The sequence below is a fragment of the Macaca mulatta genome, chromosome 8 (genome assembly GCF_049350105.2).
Source record: "Macaca mulatta isolate MMU2019108-1 chromosome 8, T2T-MMU8v2.0, whole genome shotgun sequence".
NCBI classification, from domain to species: domain Eukaryota; kingdom Metazoa; phylum Chordata; class Mammalia; order Primates; family Cercopithecidae; genus Macaca; species Macaca mulatta.
The window spans coordinates 141255397-141278480 of record NC_133413.1 but is presented as its reverse complement, the minus strand read 5'-3'; the positions used below and the strand labels follow the sequence as shown (position 1 = coordinate 141278480).

The following is a 23084-nucleotide window of genomic DNA, read 5'->3' as shown; positions in this document are numbered from 1 at the left end:
CATGATTAAAAAAAAATCAACAAATGTTTTTTAAATACTTAATACAGGCAAAGGAACATTATAGCCCCTGAGGATGATACAGTTTTGGAAGAAGAGGTTCTGTAACCTCTAAGACATAATTTAGTAGGTGACAAAGACATTAACAATGGCTCCCAGTTACTAAACACTTATACCTGCCAGGAAAGTACTACATCTTTTACATGGATTGTCTCAAAAAGCCTCAAAAATAACTGATGAGTGAGGCAGCATTCCAATTCCCATTTGTAGATGACGATTTATCCCAGGTCACATGTCTGTGTAATATCTGAGCTGAAATTTGAACCCAGAGACAGAGTCTGTGCTTTTAGTTACAAGACTGCTTTGCATCAAAATCAGTGATTCATTCTGACCACATGACTTCAAGGAAAAATTTGCAGAAAAGGATTTGAGTTGAGTAAGATGAGAGAGAAAAAAGTAGGAGACTATTGTATTTGGAAAACTGCTCTGGCAAAGTCATACAAGTGAGAAAGACCTTGTGTTTATAGAATAGTGAGTAAATGTGAGAGCCTATAGCAAAGGGCTTGTGCAAGAGTATAGTAGACACTATGGCTGAAAAAGGAGAGAATCAGCAGAAGTTCAATGTTCATAACTATGTTAAAGACTTTGGAACTGATCCTGAGGGCAGGAAGGAACCCCAGGAGATTTTTAGGAAGATTGTAGCATGATGCTGTGGAAGAAGGATGTTCAAGATAACTAATATGCAAGGGCTGGCCATGCTTGACTTTCCCCCTAATTAGCAGGGTGCATTAGAAAGAGAGAGGGGATTCCAGGAAGATGATGGCACAGATGGTACATTTCTTAATGTCTCAGAATTCTTACAAATTTGACAAACTAGATAGCAAAACCAAAACCTCATAGACTATATTTATAACAAAAAAGGATGATAGACCAAACATTCCAACATAGAAGTGGGTTGCAACAATCCCCCAATGGCCCCAAAATGTGTGTGATATCAGTACCTATATGGTAGAAAGCAGAAAGAAGTACTGGGCATGTCACACCGGGCAACAAAAGGATCTATCTCAACATAGCCAGGAAACATGCACTGAGAAGTGCTGTGAGCCAAATTAAGAAAGCAAATGAAAGTGGGAAGGAGTTTGCTTAATCCAATAACATTTTGAAAGGCCTGAAGAGCTGGAACCATCAAGACACTATGAACTCGTGAAACTGATCATCTAATCTCCCTCTCATGATAAAGCCCTGAAAGGAACTGTGTGAGTGAAATCAAAATCACTTACAATAAGGGCTATCCAGGTTAAAGTGGGAAGGGATTCTAGCTATCATGTTTTGAAACACTACATGAAAGCAACCAAAGAGAAAGCTCTATAGAGTTAAAAAATAAATAAATAAACAATCCTGAACCATGCTATTTCTAAAAGTTCAGGGAAGTGTTTTACACAAAAATGAGCAACAAAATATATTGATGGCAATCCTATACTAAGCTATTATAAAAAATAAGAGAATAACAAGTAGAATAATCTTCTTGTAGTCATTGAAAGCACTCCAGAAAGACTTGCCCACAAAATATATCAAAACTTTAACCTATTCTTTTAAAAGGAGCTGAGGCACTTAATGTGGTTCAAGACATGAAATAACAACCTAACCAAAATTAGAAAAACTTAGACATTTGGAAAGAGAACTCAGGAAATACATAAAAATTTAAATATATATATATATATATTTCAGAAATGAAGACAGCAAAAGAGAACATACAGCACATAAACACAGCAAAAATTACTTACTTAAGAGATATAGAGGCCGAGCGCGGTAGCTCACTCCTCTAATCCCAGCACTTTGGGAGGCCGAGGCGGGCGGATCATGAGGTCAGGAGATTGAGACCATCCTGGCTAACACGGTGAAACCCCATCTCTACTAAAAATATAAAAAATTAGCCGGGCATGGTGGCGGGCACCTGTGGTCCCAGCTACTCGGGAGGCTGAGGCAGGAGAATGGCGTGAACCTGGGAGGCAGAGCTTGCAGTGAGCTGAGATGGCGCCACTCCACTCCAGCCTGGGTGACAGAGCTAGACTCCATCTCAAAAAAAAAAAAGAGAGAGAGAGAGAGATATAGAAAGTGAAAGAAAGAACATCATTTTTTAAGTCAAAAAGAAAATTAAAAAGATTGACAGAGCCTTCTTCTCCATACCTTAACGTCACACCAACAATGACCCTGTATACTAACCATGGATACTAACAGCTGAAAGAACTGCAAGACACAGATTCTTTCTGAGGAAGAGTACATAGGGAAGCCCACATCAAGGGGGGAAACTAATACTCTAGAAGAATTTGAAGCTACTGGAACATACAGCTATAGCAAACCTTAAACATAGCTTAACTCCCAGCCGGAGTGATATAAATCCTCACAGAAAATATCTATTTACTTCAGCTTCTATTACCTGATACAATATGAACAGTTTTCAACAGAAAATTACAAGGCATACCAAAAAAAAAAAAGAAGAGACAAAGAAATCATCAGAATCAAACTCAGATATAACAGTGTTAGAGTTATCATACAGGGAATTTTTAATAACTATTATTAATATATTAAAGGTTCTAATAGAAGTAGACAATGTTCAAGAAAAAAATGGGCAATATAAACAGAGATCGAAACTCTGAGCGAATCAAAGGAAATAAAAGGAAAGGATAAAAATTTAAAAACACCTAACAAGGCCGGGCGCGGTGGCTCAAGCCTGTAATCCCAGCACTTTGGGAGGCCGAGGCGGGCGGATCACAAGGTCAGGAGATCGAGACCACAGTGAAACCCCGTCTCTACTAAAAATACAAAAAATTACGGTGGCGGGCGCCTGTAGTCCCAGCTACTGGGGAGGCTGAGGCAGGAGAATGGCGTAAACCCAGGAGGCGGAGCTTGCAGTGAGCCGAGATCGCGCCACTGCACTCCAGCCTGGGCGACAGCGTGAGACTCCGTCTCAAAAAAAAAAAAAAAAAAAAAAAAAAAAAAAAAAAAAACACCTAACAAATAATGAATGCCTTCAATGGGCTCATCAGTAGGCTCAGAAAGGCCAAGGAAATAATCAGTAAGTTTGAAGATATGTCAATAGAAACTTCCCTAACTGAAATGTAAAGAAAAAAAGTGAATGGGGGTTGGGCAGGGAACATGGGTCAAAGCATCCAAGAACTCTGGGACAATTTCAAAAGAAGAAATATATGCATAATTAGATTACCAAAAGGAGAAGAAAGGAGAACTAAGCAAAATAAATATTTAAAGTAATAATGGCTAAGAATGTTCCAAAATTAATAACAGACAACAAACCACAGAATCACAGAACCACAGAACTTTAAAGGTTAAATACTTTGGTTAAATAAAAGTAACCAACCAGGATAAACACCAAAAGAAAGATATTGTATTCAGACTGCAGAAAAGGAAAGACAAAGGGAAAATATTAAAGGATACCACAGTGAAGGACATCATCTTACCAGAAGGAAGGACATTGCCTTACCTATAAAGGAACAAAGATAACAATTACATCAGACTTTTTGTCAGAAACCACGTAAGCAAGAAGAGCATGGAGTCAAGTATTTAAAGTATTGAAAGAAAAATCATCAACCTAGAATTCTATATCCTTTATAAGTAGAGAAGAAATACTTTCTCAGAAAAAAATTTATATTTTTAGCCAACATTCCCTGTAAGAAATGTGAAAAATTTCTTCAAACAGCAAGAAAATAATAGAGATCAGAACTTGGATCTCCATAAAGAAAGAGCATCAGAGAAAAAATACATGAAGTTAAGTAAAATGTTTTGAGCTTAATCTTAGTTGATCTAAAACATTATTTTTTGTTTAAAGCAACAATATTAACAATGTATTTGGTGGTTATAAATATGGATAAAAGTGAGATGAACAACAGCAATGTCACAAGGGACATAAGGAAGGAATTGGGAATGCTTTGTTTTAAGGTAACTGCATTACACATGAAGTAGTATGAAGGTTGAGTTACATTAATTTAAAATACATATTATAAGTTCTTGAGCAAACACTAGAAAAAGTTTTTTAAAGAAATAAATATAATTGATACGCTAAGAAAAAAATAAAATTAAATCATATAAAATGCTCAATCAAAATCAGAGAGAATGTCAAACAAGGTGAACAAAGAATAAATGCAGTGGATGAAAAAGATAGTTACAAAGATGATGGCTGTTAAACCAAGCATAAAATTAATTATTTTTTGATGTTAATGTTCTCAATATACCAATCACAAAGCAGAGCTTGTCAGAGTGGATTAAAAAAAGACCCAAATAGATGTTGTATACAAGAAGCCCACTATAGATATAGACTCAAATAATTTAGAGAAATGAAGAAATATACCATGCTAACACTAATCAAAAAAAAACTTAAGTAGCTATATTAATTTCACACCAAATAGACTCAGAACAAGGAAAAGTGTCAAAGATAAAAATGGAAATTACATAGTGGTTAAAAAGTCAATTCTCTAAGAAAAATTAGCAATATGAACATTTATGTGCCTAACAAGATAATGTCAAACTACATAAGGCAAAAACCGATAGAACTGAAAGGAAAAATAAATAAACCCACTATTATAGTTGGAGACTTCAACATTCCTCTGTCAGTAATTAACACATCATGTAGGCAGGAAATCATTATGGATATAGATAACCTGAACTTATCTAATCAATACTAATAGACTATTCCACCCAGTGGAAGAAAACACATTCTTCTCAAGCTCACATGGAACAGTAACGAAGGTAGACCCCATTCTGGGTCATAACACACCTTCATAAATTTAAAAGAGGAAAAATAACATAAAGTATGTTCTCCGGTCACAGTGGAGTTAAACTTCAATAATAGAAAGATAGCTAGAAAATTACAAAACACTTAGAGATTAAATAACAAACTCTTCAATCACATGTGAGTGAAAGAAGAGATTTCAAGAGACATTTAAAAATATTTTGAACTAAATGAAAATGAAAACACAACTTACCACATTTGTGGGATGCCATGAAAGCAGTGCTTAGAGGGAAATTTATATTAAATGCATATATTATCAAAGAAAAGAGATCTAAATAACAATCTAAGCCTCTACCTTGGGAAACTACAGAACAAAAAGCAATTTAATCTTGTAACAAAAAGGAGAAAATAAATCCTACCAATTAGGGCAAAAATCAATAAAACTAAAAACAGGAAAACAATAAAGAAAATCAACAAAATTAAAATCTAGTTCTCTGACAATATCAATAAAATTGGTAAACCTCTAGCCAAGCTACTCAAAATAAAAGAAGACACAAGTTACCAACATCATAAAGAAAAAGTGGTTCTCACTGGTGATCCCATGGACATTAAATAAGAAAATAATATTACAAGCAACTCTGTGTCCATAAATTTGATAGCTGGGATGCAATGGACCAATTTGTTGAAAGACACAAACTATCTACATTCCAATGAGAAGAAAAGGACAATCTGAATAGCCTTATATCTATTTAATAAAGGTAACCAATAATTTTTAAACTTACAAGAAATAAAACATCAGACCCAAATCGTTTCACTGGTGAATTCTACCAATATTTAAAGAAAAAGCAATACCACTTCTCCATAACCTCTTAGAAAATAGAAGGAGAGGGGACAATTTCTAATTCATTTTATTGGGTCATATTACCCTAATACAAAAACCCAACGAAAACATTGAAGTAAAGGAAAACTACCAACCAATATCTCATAAACATAAACATAAAACCTCTCAAAAAATATTGGCAAATGAAATCTCACAATGTGTAAAAAGAAGTATACACCCTGGTCCAACAGAACTTCTCCCAGGTATGCAAAGTTTATTCAACATTCTAAAATCAAACAATAGTGATTCACCATATTAGTAAGTTAAAGAAGGAAAATTGTATCATCATATCAATTGCCAAAGAAATGCACTGGATAAAATTCAATGTCCATTTATGTTAAAAACTCTCAGGAAACTAGCAATAGAAGGGAACTTCTACAACTTGATAAAGAATATCTCCCCAAAAAAAAAAAAAAAAAAAAAAAAAAAAAAGCTATAGATAACATCATCTTTAGCGGTAAAGGACTGGAGCTTTCCCCTTAATATCAGAAACAAAACAAAAATACATTCTCACCACTTGTATTTAATATAATCTTGGAAGTCCTAGCTATTGAAACAAAACAACAAAAAGAAATAAAAGGCATACATATCAGAAAGGAAGAAATAAAACTCTGTTTATCCACCAATGACATGGCTTTCTATACAGAAAATCCCAAAGGATCCACCAAAACATTTCTAAAACTAACAAACAAATATAGTCAAGTCACAGAATACCGTGTCAATGTATGAAAGTCAATTGTTTTCCTCTATATCAGCAATCTAACTTGAAAACTGAAATTAAAGAAACAATATTATTTACAATAGCACCAAAAATGAAATACTTAAATATAAATTTAACAAAATTTGTATAAGATCTGTGTAAAGAAATCTTCAAAACACTGATGAAATAAATCAAAGATGTAAATAAGTGAAGAAATATTCTGTGTTCATGGATTAGAAGACTTGATATTGTTAAGATGTTAATTTTTCCCAACTTGATCTATAGGTCAATGCATTGTCAGTCAAAACTTCAGCAAGCTATTTTATAGATATCAACAAACCAATGCTAAAGGTTGTAGGAAAAGACAAAGATATAGCATAGCCAACACAATATCATAAAAGAATAACAACAAAGCTAGAGGATTCACACTACCTCATTTCAACACTTACTATAAAGCTACAGTATGATGCTAAAGAAAGAATAAACACATCGCTCAACAGAACCGAAAGGAAACCCCCAAAAATAGACCTATACAAATATAATCAATTGATTTGCAGCAAAGATGCTAAGAAATTTCCATGGAGAAAGGCTATTCCTTTTAACTAATGGTACTGGTAAAATTGGATGTCCAATTATCAGCAAACTAACACGGGAACAGAAAACCAAACACCGCATGTTCTCACTCATAAGTGGGAGTTGAACAATGAGAACACATGGACACAGGGAGGGGAACATCACACACCGGGGCCTGTCGGGGGTGGAGGGCAAGGGAAGGGAGAGCTTTAGAACAAACACCTAATGCATGCAGGGCTTAAAACCTAGATGACGGGTTGATAGGTGCAGCAAACCACCATGGCACGTGTATACCTATTTAACAAACCTGCACATTCTGCACATGTATCCCAGAACTTAAAGTAAAATTTAAAAATAAATTTAAAAATTGGGTATCCATATGCAAAAACTTGAGCCTATATACAGACCTTAAACCTTCACAAAAATTAACACAAGATGGTTTATATACCTAGATGCAAAAGTATAAAATTTCTGGAAGAAAACATAAATAAAATTTTGGTTTTGAATTTGGTGATGAGTTTTCAGACACACCACCAAAATTATGATCCATGAAAGAAAAAATTTATAAGTTGGACTTTACTGAAATTTAAAATGTCTGATCTATGGAAGACACTGTTTTGAGAATGAAAACACAAACCACAGACCAGAAGAAAATATTTGTAAAATATGTACCTGGGAAAAGATTTGCGTCCAAAATATTCAAAGAACTCCTAAAACTCAACAATTAAAAAACAATCCAATTTTTTAAATGGACAAAAGATTTAAACAAACAACTCACCAAACAAGATACACAGATACCAAATAGGCATGTGAAAAATGCTCAACATCGTTGGCCATAAGGGAAATTTAAATTAAAACAATGACCTACCACTACATACCCAGCACAATGACTAATATATAAATCAATAAATAAGTAAATAAATAAATAACTGTCAATACCATTTGCTGGAGGGAACAACAACAAAAACTCTGTGGCATATCCAGACAATGAAGTAAGATTCCACTATAAGAAGGAACAAGATATCAGCCACACAAAAACATCAATGAACCTTAAATGCCATATTCCTAAGTGAAAGAAACCAGTTTGAAAGGCTTTATATGTATTATTCCATTTATATAATGTTCTGGAAAAGACAAAACTATAGAAATGGTAAATAGATCATTAGGTGAGAGGAGTTTGGGAAATGAGGGAAAGGAGAATTAAATAGATGAAGTCCAGCATGTTTTTTAAGGTGGTTCATTTGGTGTACTGTAATGGTATATACCTGACACTACGCATGTATCAAAATCTATAAAACTTTACAGCACAGAGAATGAACTTTAACATATACAGGCTTCAAAACATTTTATTTAGGAGTTTAGGGGATCCCATGATGGAATCAGACTGTGACAAAAGAATCTGTGTTAAAAGTGTATGAAGCAACCTCCCTGAAGGGGATGTGGGGGGTAAAACGGTGTACTAAGTAGCTTTGAAAATGAGAGAAGTTTGTAGGATTAAAGGCAAGATAAACTGCATTTAAGCACTGTACTCTAGTTGATATAGGAATTTCCCACTGAGGCATGGATTAAGAATTTGCAACACCTTTATGTGTATACTGGAACTAAACAATTGTGTAAATGAATGGCAGATGGTGGGAGTCAGTTTTCTCATTGTTGGAATGAAGTTTACATACAAGCAAAGGGAGAAAGTTAGAAAGATCCTTGTGGTAATGGATTACAGTTGGAGACATCGGTATGAACTCATGCATAGCTTAATATAGGTAGAGATGATTACATGTAGGAATATTTATAGATATGTTTATATGCACAGGTTGGAATATACACATACATTTCCTTTCTTTGTCAGTGGAGAGGGCCTGGAAACAATGACACCTCAGTGGTAATGAGCACATCTACCACTCACATCTTGGTTTCTAATGCCAATATCCAATAAAAGGAACCAAGGATCCTTGGAGAACTGTCTGATTCTAACAGTGGGGCAGGAAATACACCAGATTCGCCTTGGCTATCTCATAGGGCCAGAAAATAAGAATGTGTTAAAACATACATACATACACATGCACACACACACATATACATGATAATGGGAGTATTTCAAAGGGACACAGGAGCCAACAAAAGAGCCCCCAAGGGCTAAAGCTGGAATAAATTGAGGAACAAAATAAACAATGTAGCATTTATTTATAATCTAATTATATTATAATATTAAATTAATTAATATAATATAATATTATATTAATTAAATATAATATAATTATATTATAATATTAAGTTTTTAGTAGGGCTAAAAGACAATTAGCCGAACAGCTATCATATGGGGTGATGACTATTGTGATGGGCAAGGTGTAAGCTGGGATTCAATGTGCAGGAGTTGCGGTGAGGCAAAAATAATCCTTTTGCCTCTGGAGCAGGCTTCCCAGAGGAGATGACAGTGACAGCTCACCTGGCTCCTAAAGGAGCTCACCAGGTCATGGAAAAGCCTGAGAAAAATTAAGGGGAGGAAGGGCTGGGAATAGAGCATTCTGGAGGGTAGAAGTTGTGAAGCTCTTTAAGGAGTGTAACTGGTTGGCAGAGGAGTCTTTATTGAAGCATTTTTAATGAAAGAGATGATGTGATCAGATTCATGTTTAGAAGGATCATCATGAATGGGGATGGTGGAGAGGTGGGAGTGAGATCTGGATTTGGGATGACCAATTAGGAGGCAACTGAAAAAAAAAATCTGGCAAGAAATAATAAGGACAAGAGAGTGGGAAGAAGGGTGGACAGAAGAGGAAGAATTTTTAAGATATTTAGGGCAGAGAGTTGATGGTTCACAGTGACTGACTGGATGTGGGAGATGAGAGAGATGGAGAAGACCAGGATGAGCCCGAGGATCTGTACTTGGCACTGGACAGAAGAAGGGGCCACTGTCCTCCACGAGAAACGAGCCTCAGCCTTCCCAGCTGGCCTGGACAGGATTTCTTTCCAGGTGGTGTGATGGGGGCAGGGGAGGGGAGCAAGCCTTGATGCCCTAGTTCCTGGGGTTCAGGGGGAAGAGACCTGGACCCTCACGCAGCAGCTAGTCAGAAGGAGTCTCTGACTCTAGAATTCAAGGTGAAGCCCATAACTGAAATACAGCCCACACCCCAACCTCACCTAGTGAAGAGAAAAATCCTGACAATGAAGGAAGCTGAACTCTGACCAGACAATCCATATGCTGTGGGAATTGGGTGGCCCATTTACCCCAGACACAGCAAACACTTTCTTTAATACGTGCTGGTTCCCTCTCCAACTCATTTTGTTTCTGTTTGATGCTTTGCAACTGAACAGATGGTGGGTGCTTTTCACTCGCATTTCTTCTGTCATGGATTTTTTTGGCAGATGAGGCAGTCTCTACTCATATGACCACAGCTAATTCTTAGCCCTCAAAGCAAAAATTAATGGACTCTGGCAAAAAAAAAAAAAAAGAGAGAGAGAGAGAGACAGTGCTTACCCAGCTCTTTCCTTTAATTTCCACATGCCCACAGATGTTCCTCTCCAAGGGTAAACAAAGGAAAGACTAGAAAATACTTCTTGTGACTATAGAACAATGTATCTGGTTTGCATGTGGTGATGAGAGAGAGACAAAGATGCAGAAAGAGAGACAGGGACGCAGGCAGAGGGAGGGAAGGGGAAAAGAGAGAGAGATAGTGACCTAAAGAGGGAAGGAAGGGAGGGAGGGAGGGAAGGAGGAAGGAAAGAGGCAGGCACTGGGTCTTATTATTTTCTGTGCGTTATACTACCTATATGTATATATTTAACCTCTCTGAAACCTCTGTTTCCTCATCTGTAAAATGGGAATGATAATGCTCACGTGCCAAGACTGCAGTAAAAATTAAGTTAACCAAGCCTATTTCTGGTAAATTCCCTTTTGGAGTCACAGTATTTTCATCTGTTGAAAGGGCTAAGAATATCTTTCTTCAGGGTTGCTGCAAGGATCAAATACACTATTGCACTCATCGAGTCTGTAGATTCTAAAGTGTTGTCCAAGTGCCATCTTTCAGTATAACCTGAGTTTTTGTTTCCTATTGCACCGCAAGCTGCTATAGGTTGTTCACTCATCCCACTGATTCCTGCCTTCCCAGCAAATGTCAAATCACAATATCAATACAAACCATTTTAAAGACAGACTGCAGAGAATAATTAGGACTTAATGTCTAGAAATGATTTGGATAGAACTTTGCAAAGCCTGTCATTCCTTTTGAGACTCGATTTCAGAAATGAAAGCTTTCCTTGCCTCTTATGCACACCAACAATGCAAAAGCAAATTCAGAACTCCTGGACGCCTGAGTGGCTCTATAATTAGATAAAATGTGCAATCTGATGTTATAATGTTTACATGTAAAGAAATAAATGAATGCTGAGGAACTGCCGCAGAGATTTCCAGAGAAATTTAATATACAGTGCTAATACCTTTGCTTTAAAAGCTATTCTTGTAATTAATACCCTTGCCATAGAACTTTAATGTGCCTTTGATATCCTGAATTTCATGATGAATAGAGAAAGAGAACTAACATTTCTTTAAATGTGTATTATACTACTTTATGACGTCGTTTAATCTCAGAGCCTCCTTTAAAACGTAGGCTTAAAAAAATCCCGGTTTTACAGGTTAAAAAGTAATTCTCAGAGGAATCAATTACCTTGCCCATGACCGCACTACTAGTTATGCTTCAGAACTATAGGTTCAAACATTTAAGGCTTTGCTCTTGCCACTGGAGCACACTGCCTGTTTTTCACCTCCCTTTCCCTTTTACAGCAAACCAAGAAGAAAGTCATTTAAAACTGTGTCAGGCACTCAGGTGAGTTCTGTGTGCAAATCCTCCCACACAGCCCTGCAGATACCCTGATGAACTCCCCATCATGCCAAAGATTACACAAAAGTTCAATCACTAAATGGGGGAAAAAAAACATCAATTTTATAAATTTCCAAACAATTGCCCAGGTAGCCTATGCAAAACTATGATAAAAGCTGGTATACAAAATGTGGCTAAAGTCAAGAGACCACATGGCCTCCATCCTGAATCTCTTCTCTGCTGGCCTTCAGATCCCACCATTAAACTCTGGTGTGAGATCTTCCACTATGATGCTGCCAAAGAACAAACCAGCGCACACCCACCAGTGCCAAAGGTGAATGAGGCAGACCTGAGAAGGTGCCATCTGTGCCCAGAGCCAGGGTTAAGCCAACCTGGGCTTTCTTCTTTAAAGGCAGAGATACCCCGGCCAAAGAGAAAAGATGGTCAGCCCTCCTCCCATAGGGTAGATCAAGGCTCTGGCTTCCTTGTCGTCTCAGTGGATCGAAGAGGAGGAGAATATAAGCATCTGAACTATGCATAAACACTGACCTTTAACAATGACCCTGCCCTCCAAGGAAAATGAGGTCCACTGAGCACCTCCGACAGTTTCTGGATTCGCCCTTCCTCCTTCCTTGGAGAAACACAGTGAGCAGGCAGAGGAATAGTCTGGGCATGTAGGTGGAAGTCTTCTTCCCTATGAAGGCTGCTGAGGGGAGGAGCAGAGTCTTCTCTTCCCAGAAAAAGCATAAGTCAATGAATACTTATTGAGCACCTTCTGTGTATTCAGCCCTATGCCAGGTGTCATGGAAGAATCCAAAGGAAAGCTGAGCCTTACATGAAGAACAGGACATGCCATGTTAAGTGCCCATAAGGCAGAAGAAGGTGCATAGCACTGGGGGCAGACTGCACATAGTTCAACATTGCCCAGACCATGGGGTGCAGAAGGGTGAGGGAGGAAAAAAAAAGGCAGGAAAGAGCCAAGAGCAGACACTCAAGGCCCTGTATGCCATGCGGAGGTCCACAGGCAGTGGTGGCCATGTAAGAATTTGAGGCTCCAGCTGAGCATCTTTCAAACCTGCCTTTCCCTGGTTTGCTTCTGCCTCACACTTTGAAAAGAGACATTTTTGTCCTGGTTGGTTGCCTCCTGTGACTGAGCCATATGAGGCTTGCAATTGGCCCCCTCTCTCATGGGACTTCCTGATGAAATGATCCACCTGCATTCCCTTTCATTTATCTCCCCTGGTGCCCAGAAATAATGGCGTGTTGTCAGGGAGTGTTTTTCCAGCCTGTTTGGAGGGAAGTTTCCCATCTGCCTAGAGCCCTCTGGGAACTCACTGATGCACCAACCTTCTGTTCTTATATAGAATTCCTACAGAGATTTCTTGTCAAGGTGATCCATAAAATCAAAACTTTGCCAGTGAAAAACAAAACAAAACCTCTACCAACAATAGCTGAAGCTGTGGGAAGAGTCACTTTACAGTCTTAAGGTAGCTTCACCATGCAGAGGAAATTGACATTCTTGATTACTCTTTCCTTGTGAATTTCTTATCCCCCCTGCTGCTGCCACAATGCCATGCACTCCTGCTCTCCTGCTTATCTAACCACATTTCGTAAATTCCCTTTGCTGCCTTCTCTTCTTCCAGCCCATTAACATCTCCCACAGCTCATCTTGGGTCCTCTTGATTCTTGCTGTACACACTATCCTTGGGCAGATGCTTCCATTGCTCGATCTTCAATCACCACCTATTCCCTCCAGCCTTAGAGTTCCTCAATTGTCCCTCACTGCCTGGACATCTGTATATCTGTAACTGAATGATCCACAAGTACCAAACATGCATTGTGTCCAAAATCAACTTTATCAACTTATCTCCTGTACAGACTAGCTTCTTTTCCTGCACTTACCCAGTTACAACGGAAAGACATTAGTGACATCCTTAATGACTTCCCTCTCTCAAATACCCCCTACACATACATACAAACCACATATTAATATACCTCCACATCTTTCCCTGCATTCTCCAATTATACTGGTCCTGTGTTCCTCCCTCATTAACTCACGCCTCAACTATTTAAATCTGCTAAACACGTTTCCTCTTCACTTCATCCTCCACCTCCCACCACAGTTGTCTTTCAAACACACAGATTTGATTACTTCCTTCCGCACATTGCCTACAGGACAAAGCTCCTGAGCACAGCCACACTCCCTGGGTTATTGGGAAACTTTGAAGACACTGGTCACTCCCATTCTTCTGATGTTTTGCTCGTGCTCCCTGCTCTTCCCTATCTGCAAGCCTTCTCTTTAACCTTCACAGCCTAACCCAATGTTACCTCTTTTATGAAGCCTCCCTTGATTCCCTTTCCTATTTTTCAATTGATGTTTGTTTATAACTCTTTATAGATCCTAGCATAGTATATAAATAGTTTATCATTTGCATATTTATATTCCTCTCTCAATTGTGATCACCTAGATGAGGAAGATGTGTCTTTGGCCCCAGTACCCCTGATGCCTACCACTGTATACCCAGGAAGAAGACTTGTTGAATGAATAAATATTATGATGAAACCATAAAAGCAAAAAAGATTAATGCAAACACGGGAGATCTATTACCTACCAAAGTGATTAGAATATCAGAATGGTATAGCAGAGTGGACTTTAAATTCTGGCTCTAACACTGACCAACTATATGATGGCTGGGAGATTTCTTCCCTCTGAGCCTTGAATCTTCATCTGGAAAAAAAAGAGATAAAAAGACCTCTTTGGTTTATTCTAAGGAATGGAAATGAGATATTATATATAAAATGCTCAGCATAGTAGCTAACACATAATCAGAACTCAATACATTATTTATACTACTGTTATTAATATTACATAAGAAGTTTAAGGAGGAGGATAGTAAGAGATAGTGTTAGGAAAAGAAGGTGAGTTCAACTTTATTTGCTAAACACATATTTATGTAGCACTGGCCAATGGAAGATATTAAATGCAGATGGATACACCTCAATTTATAGAAAAAGGAGCAGATAGAAACTCTCCCACCACTTCTATCAAGGTACCCTTTAACACCTGCATAAGTTTGCTGACTGAAACAGAGATGAAAAAATTAGAGCTGCCAGTGTAAGACATGAATGACTAGACACAGAGTTGAGAACAGTTAATTCCCAAGGAGAAGCAGCATGCATGGTGATAAATAGGTTGATAGGAGAGACAGGAGTTAAAGATGCCTGCAGAGATGGAGTTTTAGATCACAGACTTACTAAGCATCCTGACACCAAGCACAGGTGTCCAACCGACACAGGCTACCATGGGACAGAGTTTTGATGAGAGCTTGAAACTCAAGATGTAAACTCGAGAGCAATGCTGATACCTTGGACAAGGATGAGTTCTCCTTACCCATGTCTCAAATAACTTATGGTATAGTCCATGAAAACCACAGTAACCAGGAACCAAACTGAGCAACTTAAAACCAATGCCAAATCCAATTCTTGTTATCAGGATAGATGGAGGGAGAAAGTTTCATAAAACCCACCTTGAAAGGGAAAGGGTATGTGGGTTCATCCCACAACCAGAGTGTTGATACCAAACTAGAGCGGTGTGTTGCCATGACAGCAGTTGTCTAGTGACAAAAATTAATAATAAAAGAAGAGGGGAAAAGTGGGCAGGAGCAATAAATCAGGCCAAATATTCTGTTTTTTGCAAAGTTTCTCAATAGAGAGAGTGCTCTCGGGATGCGTGTAATTTTTAAAAATCTCTCCTGCTCATAACCTTTTTCTTGGACAAACAGACCTTTCAAAGAATTGTCCGATGCAAGGGATGGGAAAGGGAGACCAGGAATAGAATTTCAGTGTTGCTCAGACAATTGATGCCAATGATCCAACATTCTGTTTCCCTGCAGAGTGATGCCAATGACCATCCAGTTCTCCATTCTGATTATGCTGCACTCGGCTCTGGTCCTCATCACCACAGCAGAGGATTATAAGTGTTTGCCCCTCATCCTCCGGAAAACTTGCTGTTGGATTAATGAGACCTATTTGGCCCGGAACGTCATCATCTTTGCATCCATCTTGATTAATTTCCTGGGCGCCATCTTAAATATCGTAAGCATCCCACATCCACCAACCTTCTGGTGTCTAGTGTGCAGTTGAGCATGAAGTTTATGGAGCCTGCAGCTTCCTGCATTACCCTTCCTTGGTACCAGTTACCTTTATGTGCCTGGTCTAGCCCCAAGCTTAGGGACAGATAACAAAGATGTGGCTACTGCCAAAACTGTGCATTTTACTGTTGGAAAATTGTCTATTTCCCAGCGGAATAGGTTATTTTCTCCAAAGGAGTTCCAAAAGCCCTTCAATTTCCATATTGTCAGTGGCCAATTACATTGTAAATAAGAGTTACCATTTATCAAGTATCAGTACCTACCTGCTATGTGCCATGCGCTGAAGGAGGACCTTTACATATTTTTCATATTTAATCCTCACATAAACCCCGTGAGGTAAGTTTCATTATCCCCACTTTATGGCTGAGGAAACTGAGGCTCAGAGACATGAAATAACTTGCTAATAAGTTCTGTCTGACTCCATGACCCTCGCCCTTCTAATATGCTAAATTGTATCTCTGGGAGTGGGAGTGGGGTGGGGGAAATGGAAATGAAATAGCTGCCATTTATTGAGCACCTACTATGTGGTACAGGTAGGTATTATTGTCCCCATTTAATGGATGATGAAACTGCATTTCAGGAAAGCTGAGTATCTCGCCTATGACTTTCTAAGAGTTTGTATTTCACGTGACACATAGAACTCAGATGAATTTCCAACTGCCATGATATTTATCACTGTTTAATTTGATGATCCACATTGTCATGGTTTCATTTTCTCTTGAGAATTGTACCATGGTAGTTATAGGTATTTTCTGTGCTTTTACAAGTAGTCTGTGTTGTCCATGACTCAGGCAGTTAGATTTTTGAGGTGATTTGTTTGGTTCCAGGTCTTAAACTTGGCATGTTGAGAGAGGCTAGTTGAGGCATTGTCATGTGGTTGAATCCATCACTCTGTCCTTTGGGCCTGAGCGAGGGTCCCCAAGTGTTCAGGGACCCAAGCTATGGACTCCCACAATTGTTGGCCTGTGACTTAGAGGGCTAGACTGCCTGAAATCACTGTCCAATTTGGCCCAGTAATTACTTAAGTTCTGTGGTTGTCCTTCTAGTGAAGGCTCTATGGATAAAGGAAAAGAGGAAAAGGAAAATTATCATCTAATTTAGTTCATCATCTAATGAATATGTTATAGATTATGATAACTGAAATGGAAGTACATGGGATCAACTGATCACAGGCTGCAGAGAAGTAGCCAGGACCTCAAATTAAGTCTTGATAACAAATTAGATATTTCAGGGATGCAGAATTTGTAAGTAAGCCCAATGACTCTAGGTCAGGGTTACCTCTGGGGCCAACTGTGCCTCCATGGGTAGTGTGGTAGGAAGATCAGAGGCTTTGGAGTCAGATAGACCTGTGTTCAAATCTCAGATCCACCAGAGCTCTGTGACCCTGGACAAGTTACTTTACTTCTCAGAGTTTCATACTTTTCCATTGTAAAATGGGGATTAAAAATAGCAGCTACATCACAAGGTGGTTGTGAGGCTTTTTTGTACAAAGTGTCTGGCACAGAGGAGGCATTTGGCCAATGGTAGTTACTCTTTTCCTAATACCACAAAATCTCCTGCAGCAACTTCTGTCCTAGGGAATGCCCATCACCTCAATGCTAAGAATCTTTCTGGAAAATGTACCCCTTCAGATTCTCCATGTCCTCCCAGCTGTTGATCTGGAGACAGGCTGTGAGTTTACCCGAGACTTCTTCTCCTGCCATCTGGCTTTCTCTTCTGAGCTCCACAAGCACACTCCAGTGACCCCAAATGATGGGGCCAACAGAGCAGTCTAAACTTAGTTGCATGACTGGCTTACGGAAGCTGTTTCTGAGCAAGCACTTGTTTTTTAAATAAGAGAAATCAAAGCTGGCACTTTGGCACTTCCATTCTGACTTCAAGTCCCCTCTAGGGTTCAGTCTACCCGTGCTGAAGCACGGCCACTGATAGCACACTGCTCCATTTCCAGCACTCACACTGACTTTGTTGTTCCTGTTTTTGTTTTTGTTGTTCTTTTTTTTAATCCGCAGCTGTGGTGTGATTTTGACAAGTCGATACCCTTGAAGAACCTGACTTTCAATTCCTCAGCTGTGTTTACAGATATCTGCTCCTACCCAGAGGTATTTATTTACGAGCTCCCCTTGGTGAGAGTTGGACATAGATATATCTCTACCAGCTCTAAATAAACAAGACTGGCTGAAGGGCCATAGAAAGTACTCAAGAGGCCTGTTTTCCTTCTTCTGCCTCCTCTTCTTTCCTTTTTCTTCTTCCCCTTTTCTGCCTTTCCTTCTCCCCTTATATTTTCTGTTTCCCAGTCCTCTTTCCTGCTCCCTCCTCTGCCTCTTTTTCATCTTTATACCTTCCTCATTTCTTTCTCCCTCTTTCTCCTCCTTTTCTTCCTTTTCACCTTTCCTTCTATCCGTTTTCCATTTGCCCTTATCTCTTCCTTCTCTATGCATTTCTCCTAGCTTATTTGTAAAATCCTGTAGCAGAATGCACTGTTATCTCCACTAGCAGGCAGAGTTCTTTCTCAAACAGTGTTTGCTGCATTAAGGAAAGAGGTGGGGAGGGAGGAAATGAAGGAGCAAAGGAAGGAAAGAAGGAAGGAAGGAAGGAAGGAAGGAAGGAGAGGGAAGGAAGGAAGGAGAGGGAGGGAGGGAGGGAAGGAAGGAAGGAAGGAAGGAGGGAGGGAGGGAAGGAAGGAAGGGGAAGGAAGGAGAAGGAAGGAAGGAAGAGGAAGGAAGGAGGGAAGGAAGGAAGGGGAAGGAAGGAGAAGGAAGGAAGAGGAAGGAAGGAGGGAAGGAAGGAAGGGGAAGGAAGGAAGGAAGGAGAAGGAAGGAAGGAAGGGGAAGGAAGGAGAAGGAAGGAAGGAAGGGGAAGGAAGGAAGGAAGAAGGAACGAAGAAGGAAGGAAGAAGGAAGGAAGGGGAAGGAAGGAAGAAGGAAGGAAGGGGAAGGAAGGAAGGAAGAAGGAAGGAAGGGGAAGGAAGGAAAGAAGGAAGGAAAGAAGGGAGGGGAAGGAAGGAGGGAAGGAGAAGGGAGGAAGGAAGGAAGGAAAGGGAAGGAAAGAAGGAAGGAAGGAAGGGGAAAGAAGGAAGGAAGGGGAAGGAAGGAGAGGGAAGGAAGGAATGAAGGAAGGAAGGAAGGGGAAGGGAGGGGGAAGGAAGGGGGAAGGAAGGAAGGAAAGGGGAAGGAAGAGGAAGGAAGGAGGAAGGAAGGAAGGGGGGGGAAGGAGGGAGGGAGGGAATTACAAAGGCAGAAAATTACAACTAAACTTAAATGGTACAGAGAGTGCCAGAAGTACCATGTGGTCTGGAGGCATCCCAACAGGCCACCTATGATCATAATTTGTGTGTGTTACCCTACGTTGACCACAGAGCCAGTGGTTTGTTTCTGGGCCTTGGGGTCAGCCTATGGGGTCTGCTATTCACAACCCAGACCTTTACATATTAGGGTAGACATCCTGGGTCATAAAGTAGAACAGCTAAGATGTCCCAGCAGACCCCAGTCAACCCCATACCTAGGACTCTGGGTAGATTCTTGTTCTCTGAGAGGCTGCCACACTCAGAAGCCCCTCCAACATATGAATGGAGAAAAGGCTCCCTGTAGTCTCTTCTAGGTCTAAGAATTGGTCCCAGAAACATTCCAACAAGGAGACCAACCCTCCTCTCCCTCCATCCATTTGCATGGAGCACATGCTTGATATGCATAACATCATCAAATCCTTCAGATGTCTGGGATAGAGGCTATTACTCTCTCCATGTTATAGATAATAAAACTAGAGCTCAGAAAGCAGCTTGCTCAGTGCTGCTTAGGGCCACACTTGCCTGATCTTATTTCTTCCTCACTTCTTTCCTTCCCTTCTTCTTTCTGTCCTTCCTTCCTTCTCTTTTTCAGTCTATTATCAAGCCTTGGTACTATAATTTGAACCATATCTACCTTATTCTTTATCTGGCCTAGTCCCTAGAGGAGAAACTAGACTCTACTAAGGATATGCAGGACAGGATGGGACTAAGTCCCATTTAGGGGCTACATTGGCCAGACCATGTGCCCTGGGACTTCCTTCCACCTAGGAATGAGTGGAGCCCCAGCTTAGTGTACTCTGTGGGACAACAGCTCCCTGAGAAATTCTTGGCTTAAGGGGCTTAGGAAACATCTCAACTTTTGGACAGAGTAAGTGGCCCGGAATTGGAGAGTCAGAGCTAGGCGAAAGCTGCATTTCATTTCCAATTAAGCCCCCTCACTTGCTAGCAGTGGAACCTTGAATCAGTTCTTACTCTCTCTGAACCTCAGTTTCCTCATCTGTAAAATGGGAAAATTTATACCTTCTTTACATGACTACTGTGGAGTTAAACAATATGTTCTCATGGTGCCTGCCTAGATGGGTTAGCAAATATTTAGCTCCTCACATGGCATCTGACATGAAGCAGCTATTTATCTGTGCCCACACATCACTTTGAATTAATATTTTATACCCTTGACCCAACACCTGAACCCTCAAACACAAGACCACAGCACTCAGAGATTAGCCAAATCCTAAGAAAGTGGTGGGTAAGATTTTTGATCACACAGCTTTATTTCAGTGCCTCAGTTTCCTTATCTGTAAAATGGGGATAAAAGTAGGGTCTTCCTTATTGGGTGATTATGATAATTAAGTGAATTAATCCATTTAAAGTATTTAGAAGCCACACCAGGCACAAAGTATCTGCTCATTAAATGTCAGCTATGATTTATTTATCATTTTCAGCAAAAAGGCTTTGAGCATGTAATGCCAATGTATGTTATCATCAAACAAACACCTGTACATACCTGAACAACCGTGTGTAACATACTAGTGTATGTTATGAAACACACTCAAAAATAGAAATGTTTAAAAGTGAGATAAAATGAATATGGATTGATGTTACCATTTTCTCCACAATGAAAGGGTCATCTTGTTCAGGAGGTCAGCAAACTATGGCCACAGGCCAAATTCACCAGCTGCAACAACCACCTGATCTGACCCACCATTTGCCATTCTGATACATGTATGTATGTGTGTGTGTGTATGTGTGCATGTGTATGTGTGTGCACACGCTTCACTGACTAGGCATTGCCAAACTAAAATGGATTAGATATTCAGACCTTCTGAAAGACTTAATCCAACTCCCCAGCACTCACATACTCACAAGTATGTGTCCCCAAGCAAACCACTTCATCTTTGTGAGCCTTGGTTTCTTCAAATGTATACCTGACATTCCTGCCTCACCCTATGAGAAATAATATCCAGTCCAAAAACATGTTATCAAACAGGATGATGTAATATAAAAAATGAGCTTTTACAATGTATGATATAAAGTATAATTTAGTTCTAAATTCAAAGCTTGTCAGATGCTAAAAAAGAACGAAGACGCCGGGAATGAAAGTGAAGAAAGCTATATTCCAGTCATGGTTGGAGAGTAGTCGAGGAGAAAGAAAGGCACAGGTTTGTGAAATGAATGCAAATCACATGCACAAACCCAGAGTGTCATTATCTCAAACACCTGGATGTGGTTCTCAGGAGACTCAGTGGGAAGACCCTAATTTTAGAATCACGCCCCTTTATTATATGCTCTGGCACATCTGAATAAACAGTTCACTGTATCTGCAATAGCAGAGCTGTCTATGGTTTTTATTTTTATTTTTATTTTTTTTAGGGGTGCTTTGATCATTTTTTTAAATTTATTTATTTATTTTTTATTATTATTATACTTTAAGTTCTAGGGTACATGTGCATAACGTGCAGGTTTGTTACATATGTATACTTGTGCCATGTTGCTGTGCTGCACCCATCAACTCGTCAGCACCCATCAACTCGTCATTTACATCAGGTATAACTCCTAATGCAATCTCTCCCCCCTCCCCCCTCCCCATGATAGGCCCCCGTGTGTGATGTTCCCCTTCCTGAATCCAAGTGATCTCATTGTTCAGTTCCCACCTATGAGTGAGAACATGCGGTGTTTGGTTTTCTGTTCTTGTGATAGTTTGCTAAGAGTGATGGTTTCCAGCTGCATCCATGTCCCTACATAAAGGGTCCTGAAGAGCCCATTTTTCCATAGAGATGTGATTGTCTATATCTTGGCATGCTGGCATTTCCTTCCCTTTCTTCTCCATTTATTCAGGTCCTACCCAGCCTTCAAGCCTCCCTCTTTCCATAACGTGGTTTGGCAGGCCCAACTCCTTCAGCACTCTCCTCCCTGCCATCTCACATACCCTGATGGTGTCATCTTAGCACTCACACTCCATCCTTCCTACCGTTGATTTATTTATCTAGGACATCCTTTCCATCCTCTCAAATTTATTGACTTAAGGAGTGAAGATAATATTGTATACCTATTCAATATTGACCAAAGGGCCCAGCAGGACAGGGCCCACAATGTGTGTTTTAAAATATTTAAAGAGAAAGGAAGCATTCTTCCAATAGACTAACAGGAACAAGATTTACCTTTCCATCTGAAATAACTAAAAACAAACAAAATATATGAAACAATAGTTTTCAAGGCACTAGGCATCAGTCAGTGAAGGACAATAATCCTGAAAGACAGGAAGCAAGTGATTGCCTGAGCTTTATTATTGCTTTAAGAGAGTTTTTAGACCATGGCTCAGGAAGAGGAAACCAAGGTGGACTCCCTGATTTCAGAATACTAAGCTAAGAGTCCCGGGAGACCGAGGTGGCTAGAGTCTGCAGAACACACTACTCTGGGGAGTTGCATAGAGAGCAAAACCTAGAGATCTGAAAAGGGTTCAATCAGTACATGCATGTGAGGAAACTGACATGGGAAAAGAACCATCTGGAAGGATCAGTGCCTGGAACCACACAGAGCTGAGAATAATTTTGTTCCCACCAGTCAGACTGAAAAAGATTCATGGGGTACTAGGTTAGAGTATTCAGAAAAGTCTTGCTTCAGTAGAGTAAAATAATTGTTCCCACATCATATGCTTCTCTGATTCTTCCTTTAAAATCTTAAAAGTTAGATCCAAAGAGATCAAACCTTTTAAAATAATTTAATATGTGTCCTAGAATAAATTTCAAGAATATGCATAGGAATACAAAAATAGCTAGGATTTAACAAGGTAAATACACAGTGTCTGGCACCCAATCAAAGATTACCAGGCATCAAAAGGAGAAGGAAAATATGACTGATAACAAGGGGAAAAATGTCAACCAAAAAAGACCAACTCAGATTTGACTGTGTATATTTGAATTAGCATTTTTTTTTTTTTGACACAGA

At 39.4% G+C, this 23084-nt stretch overlaps 1 protein-coding gene across 4 annotated transcripts in view; it reads left to right on the top strand.

Annotated features, from left to right (window-relative positions):
- The window catches only part of ADCY8 (adenylate cyclase 8), a 261431-nt gene that overhangs the window by 178745 nt on the left and 59602 nt on the right, over positions 1–23084 (top strand). For 2 of the 4 annotated variants that reach the window (XM_015145995.3, XM_001084919.5), the window contains 2 exons: positions 15599–15800; positions 17866–17955. In XM_015145995.3, coding sequence (XP_015001481.1) covers positions 15599–15800; positions 17866–17955 — 292 coding nt within the window. The remainder of the gene's footprint in view (positions 1–15598; positions 15801–17865; positions 17956–23084) is intronic. The other 2 variants (XM_077942879.1, XM_015145994.3) reach the window with 1 other exon arrangement.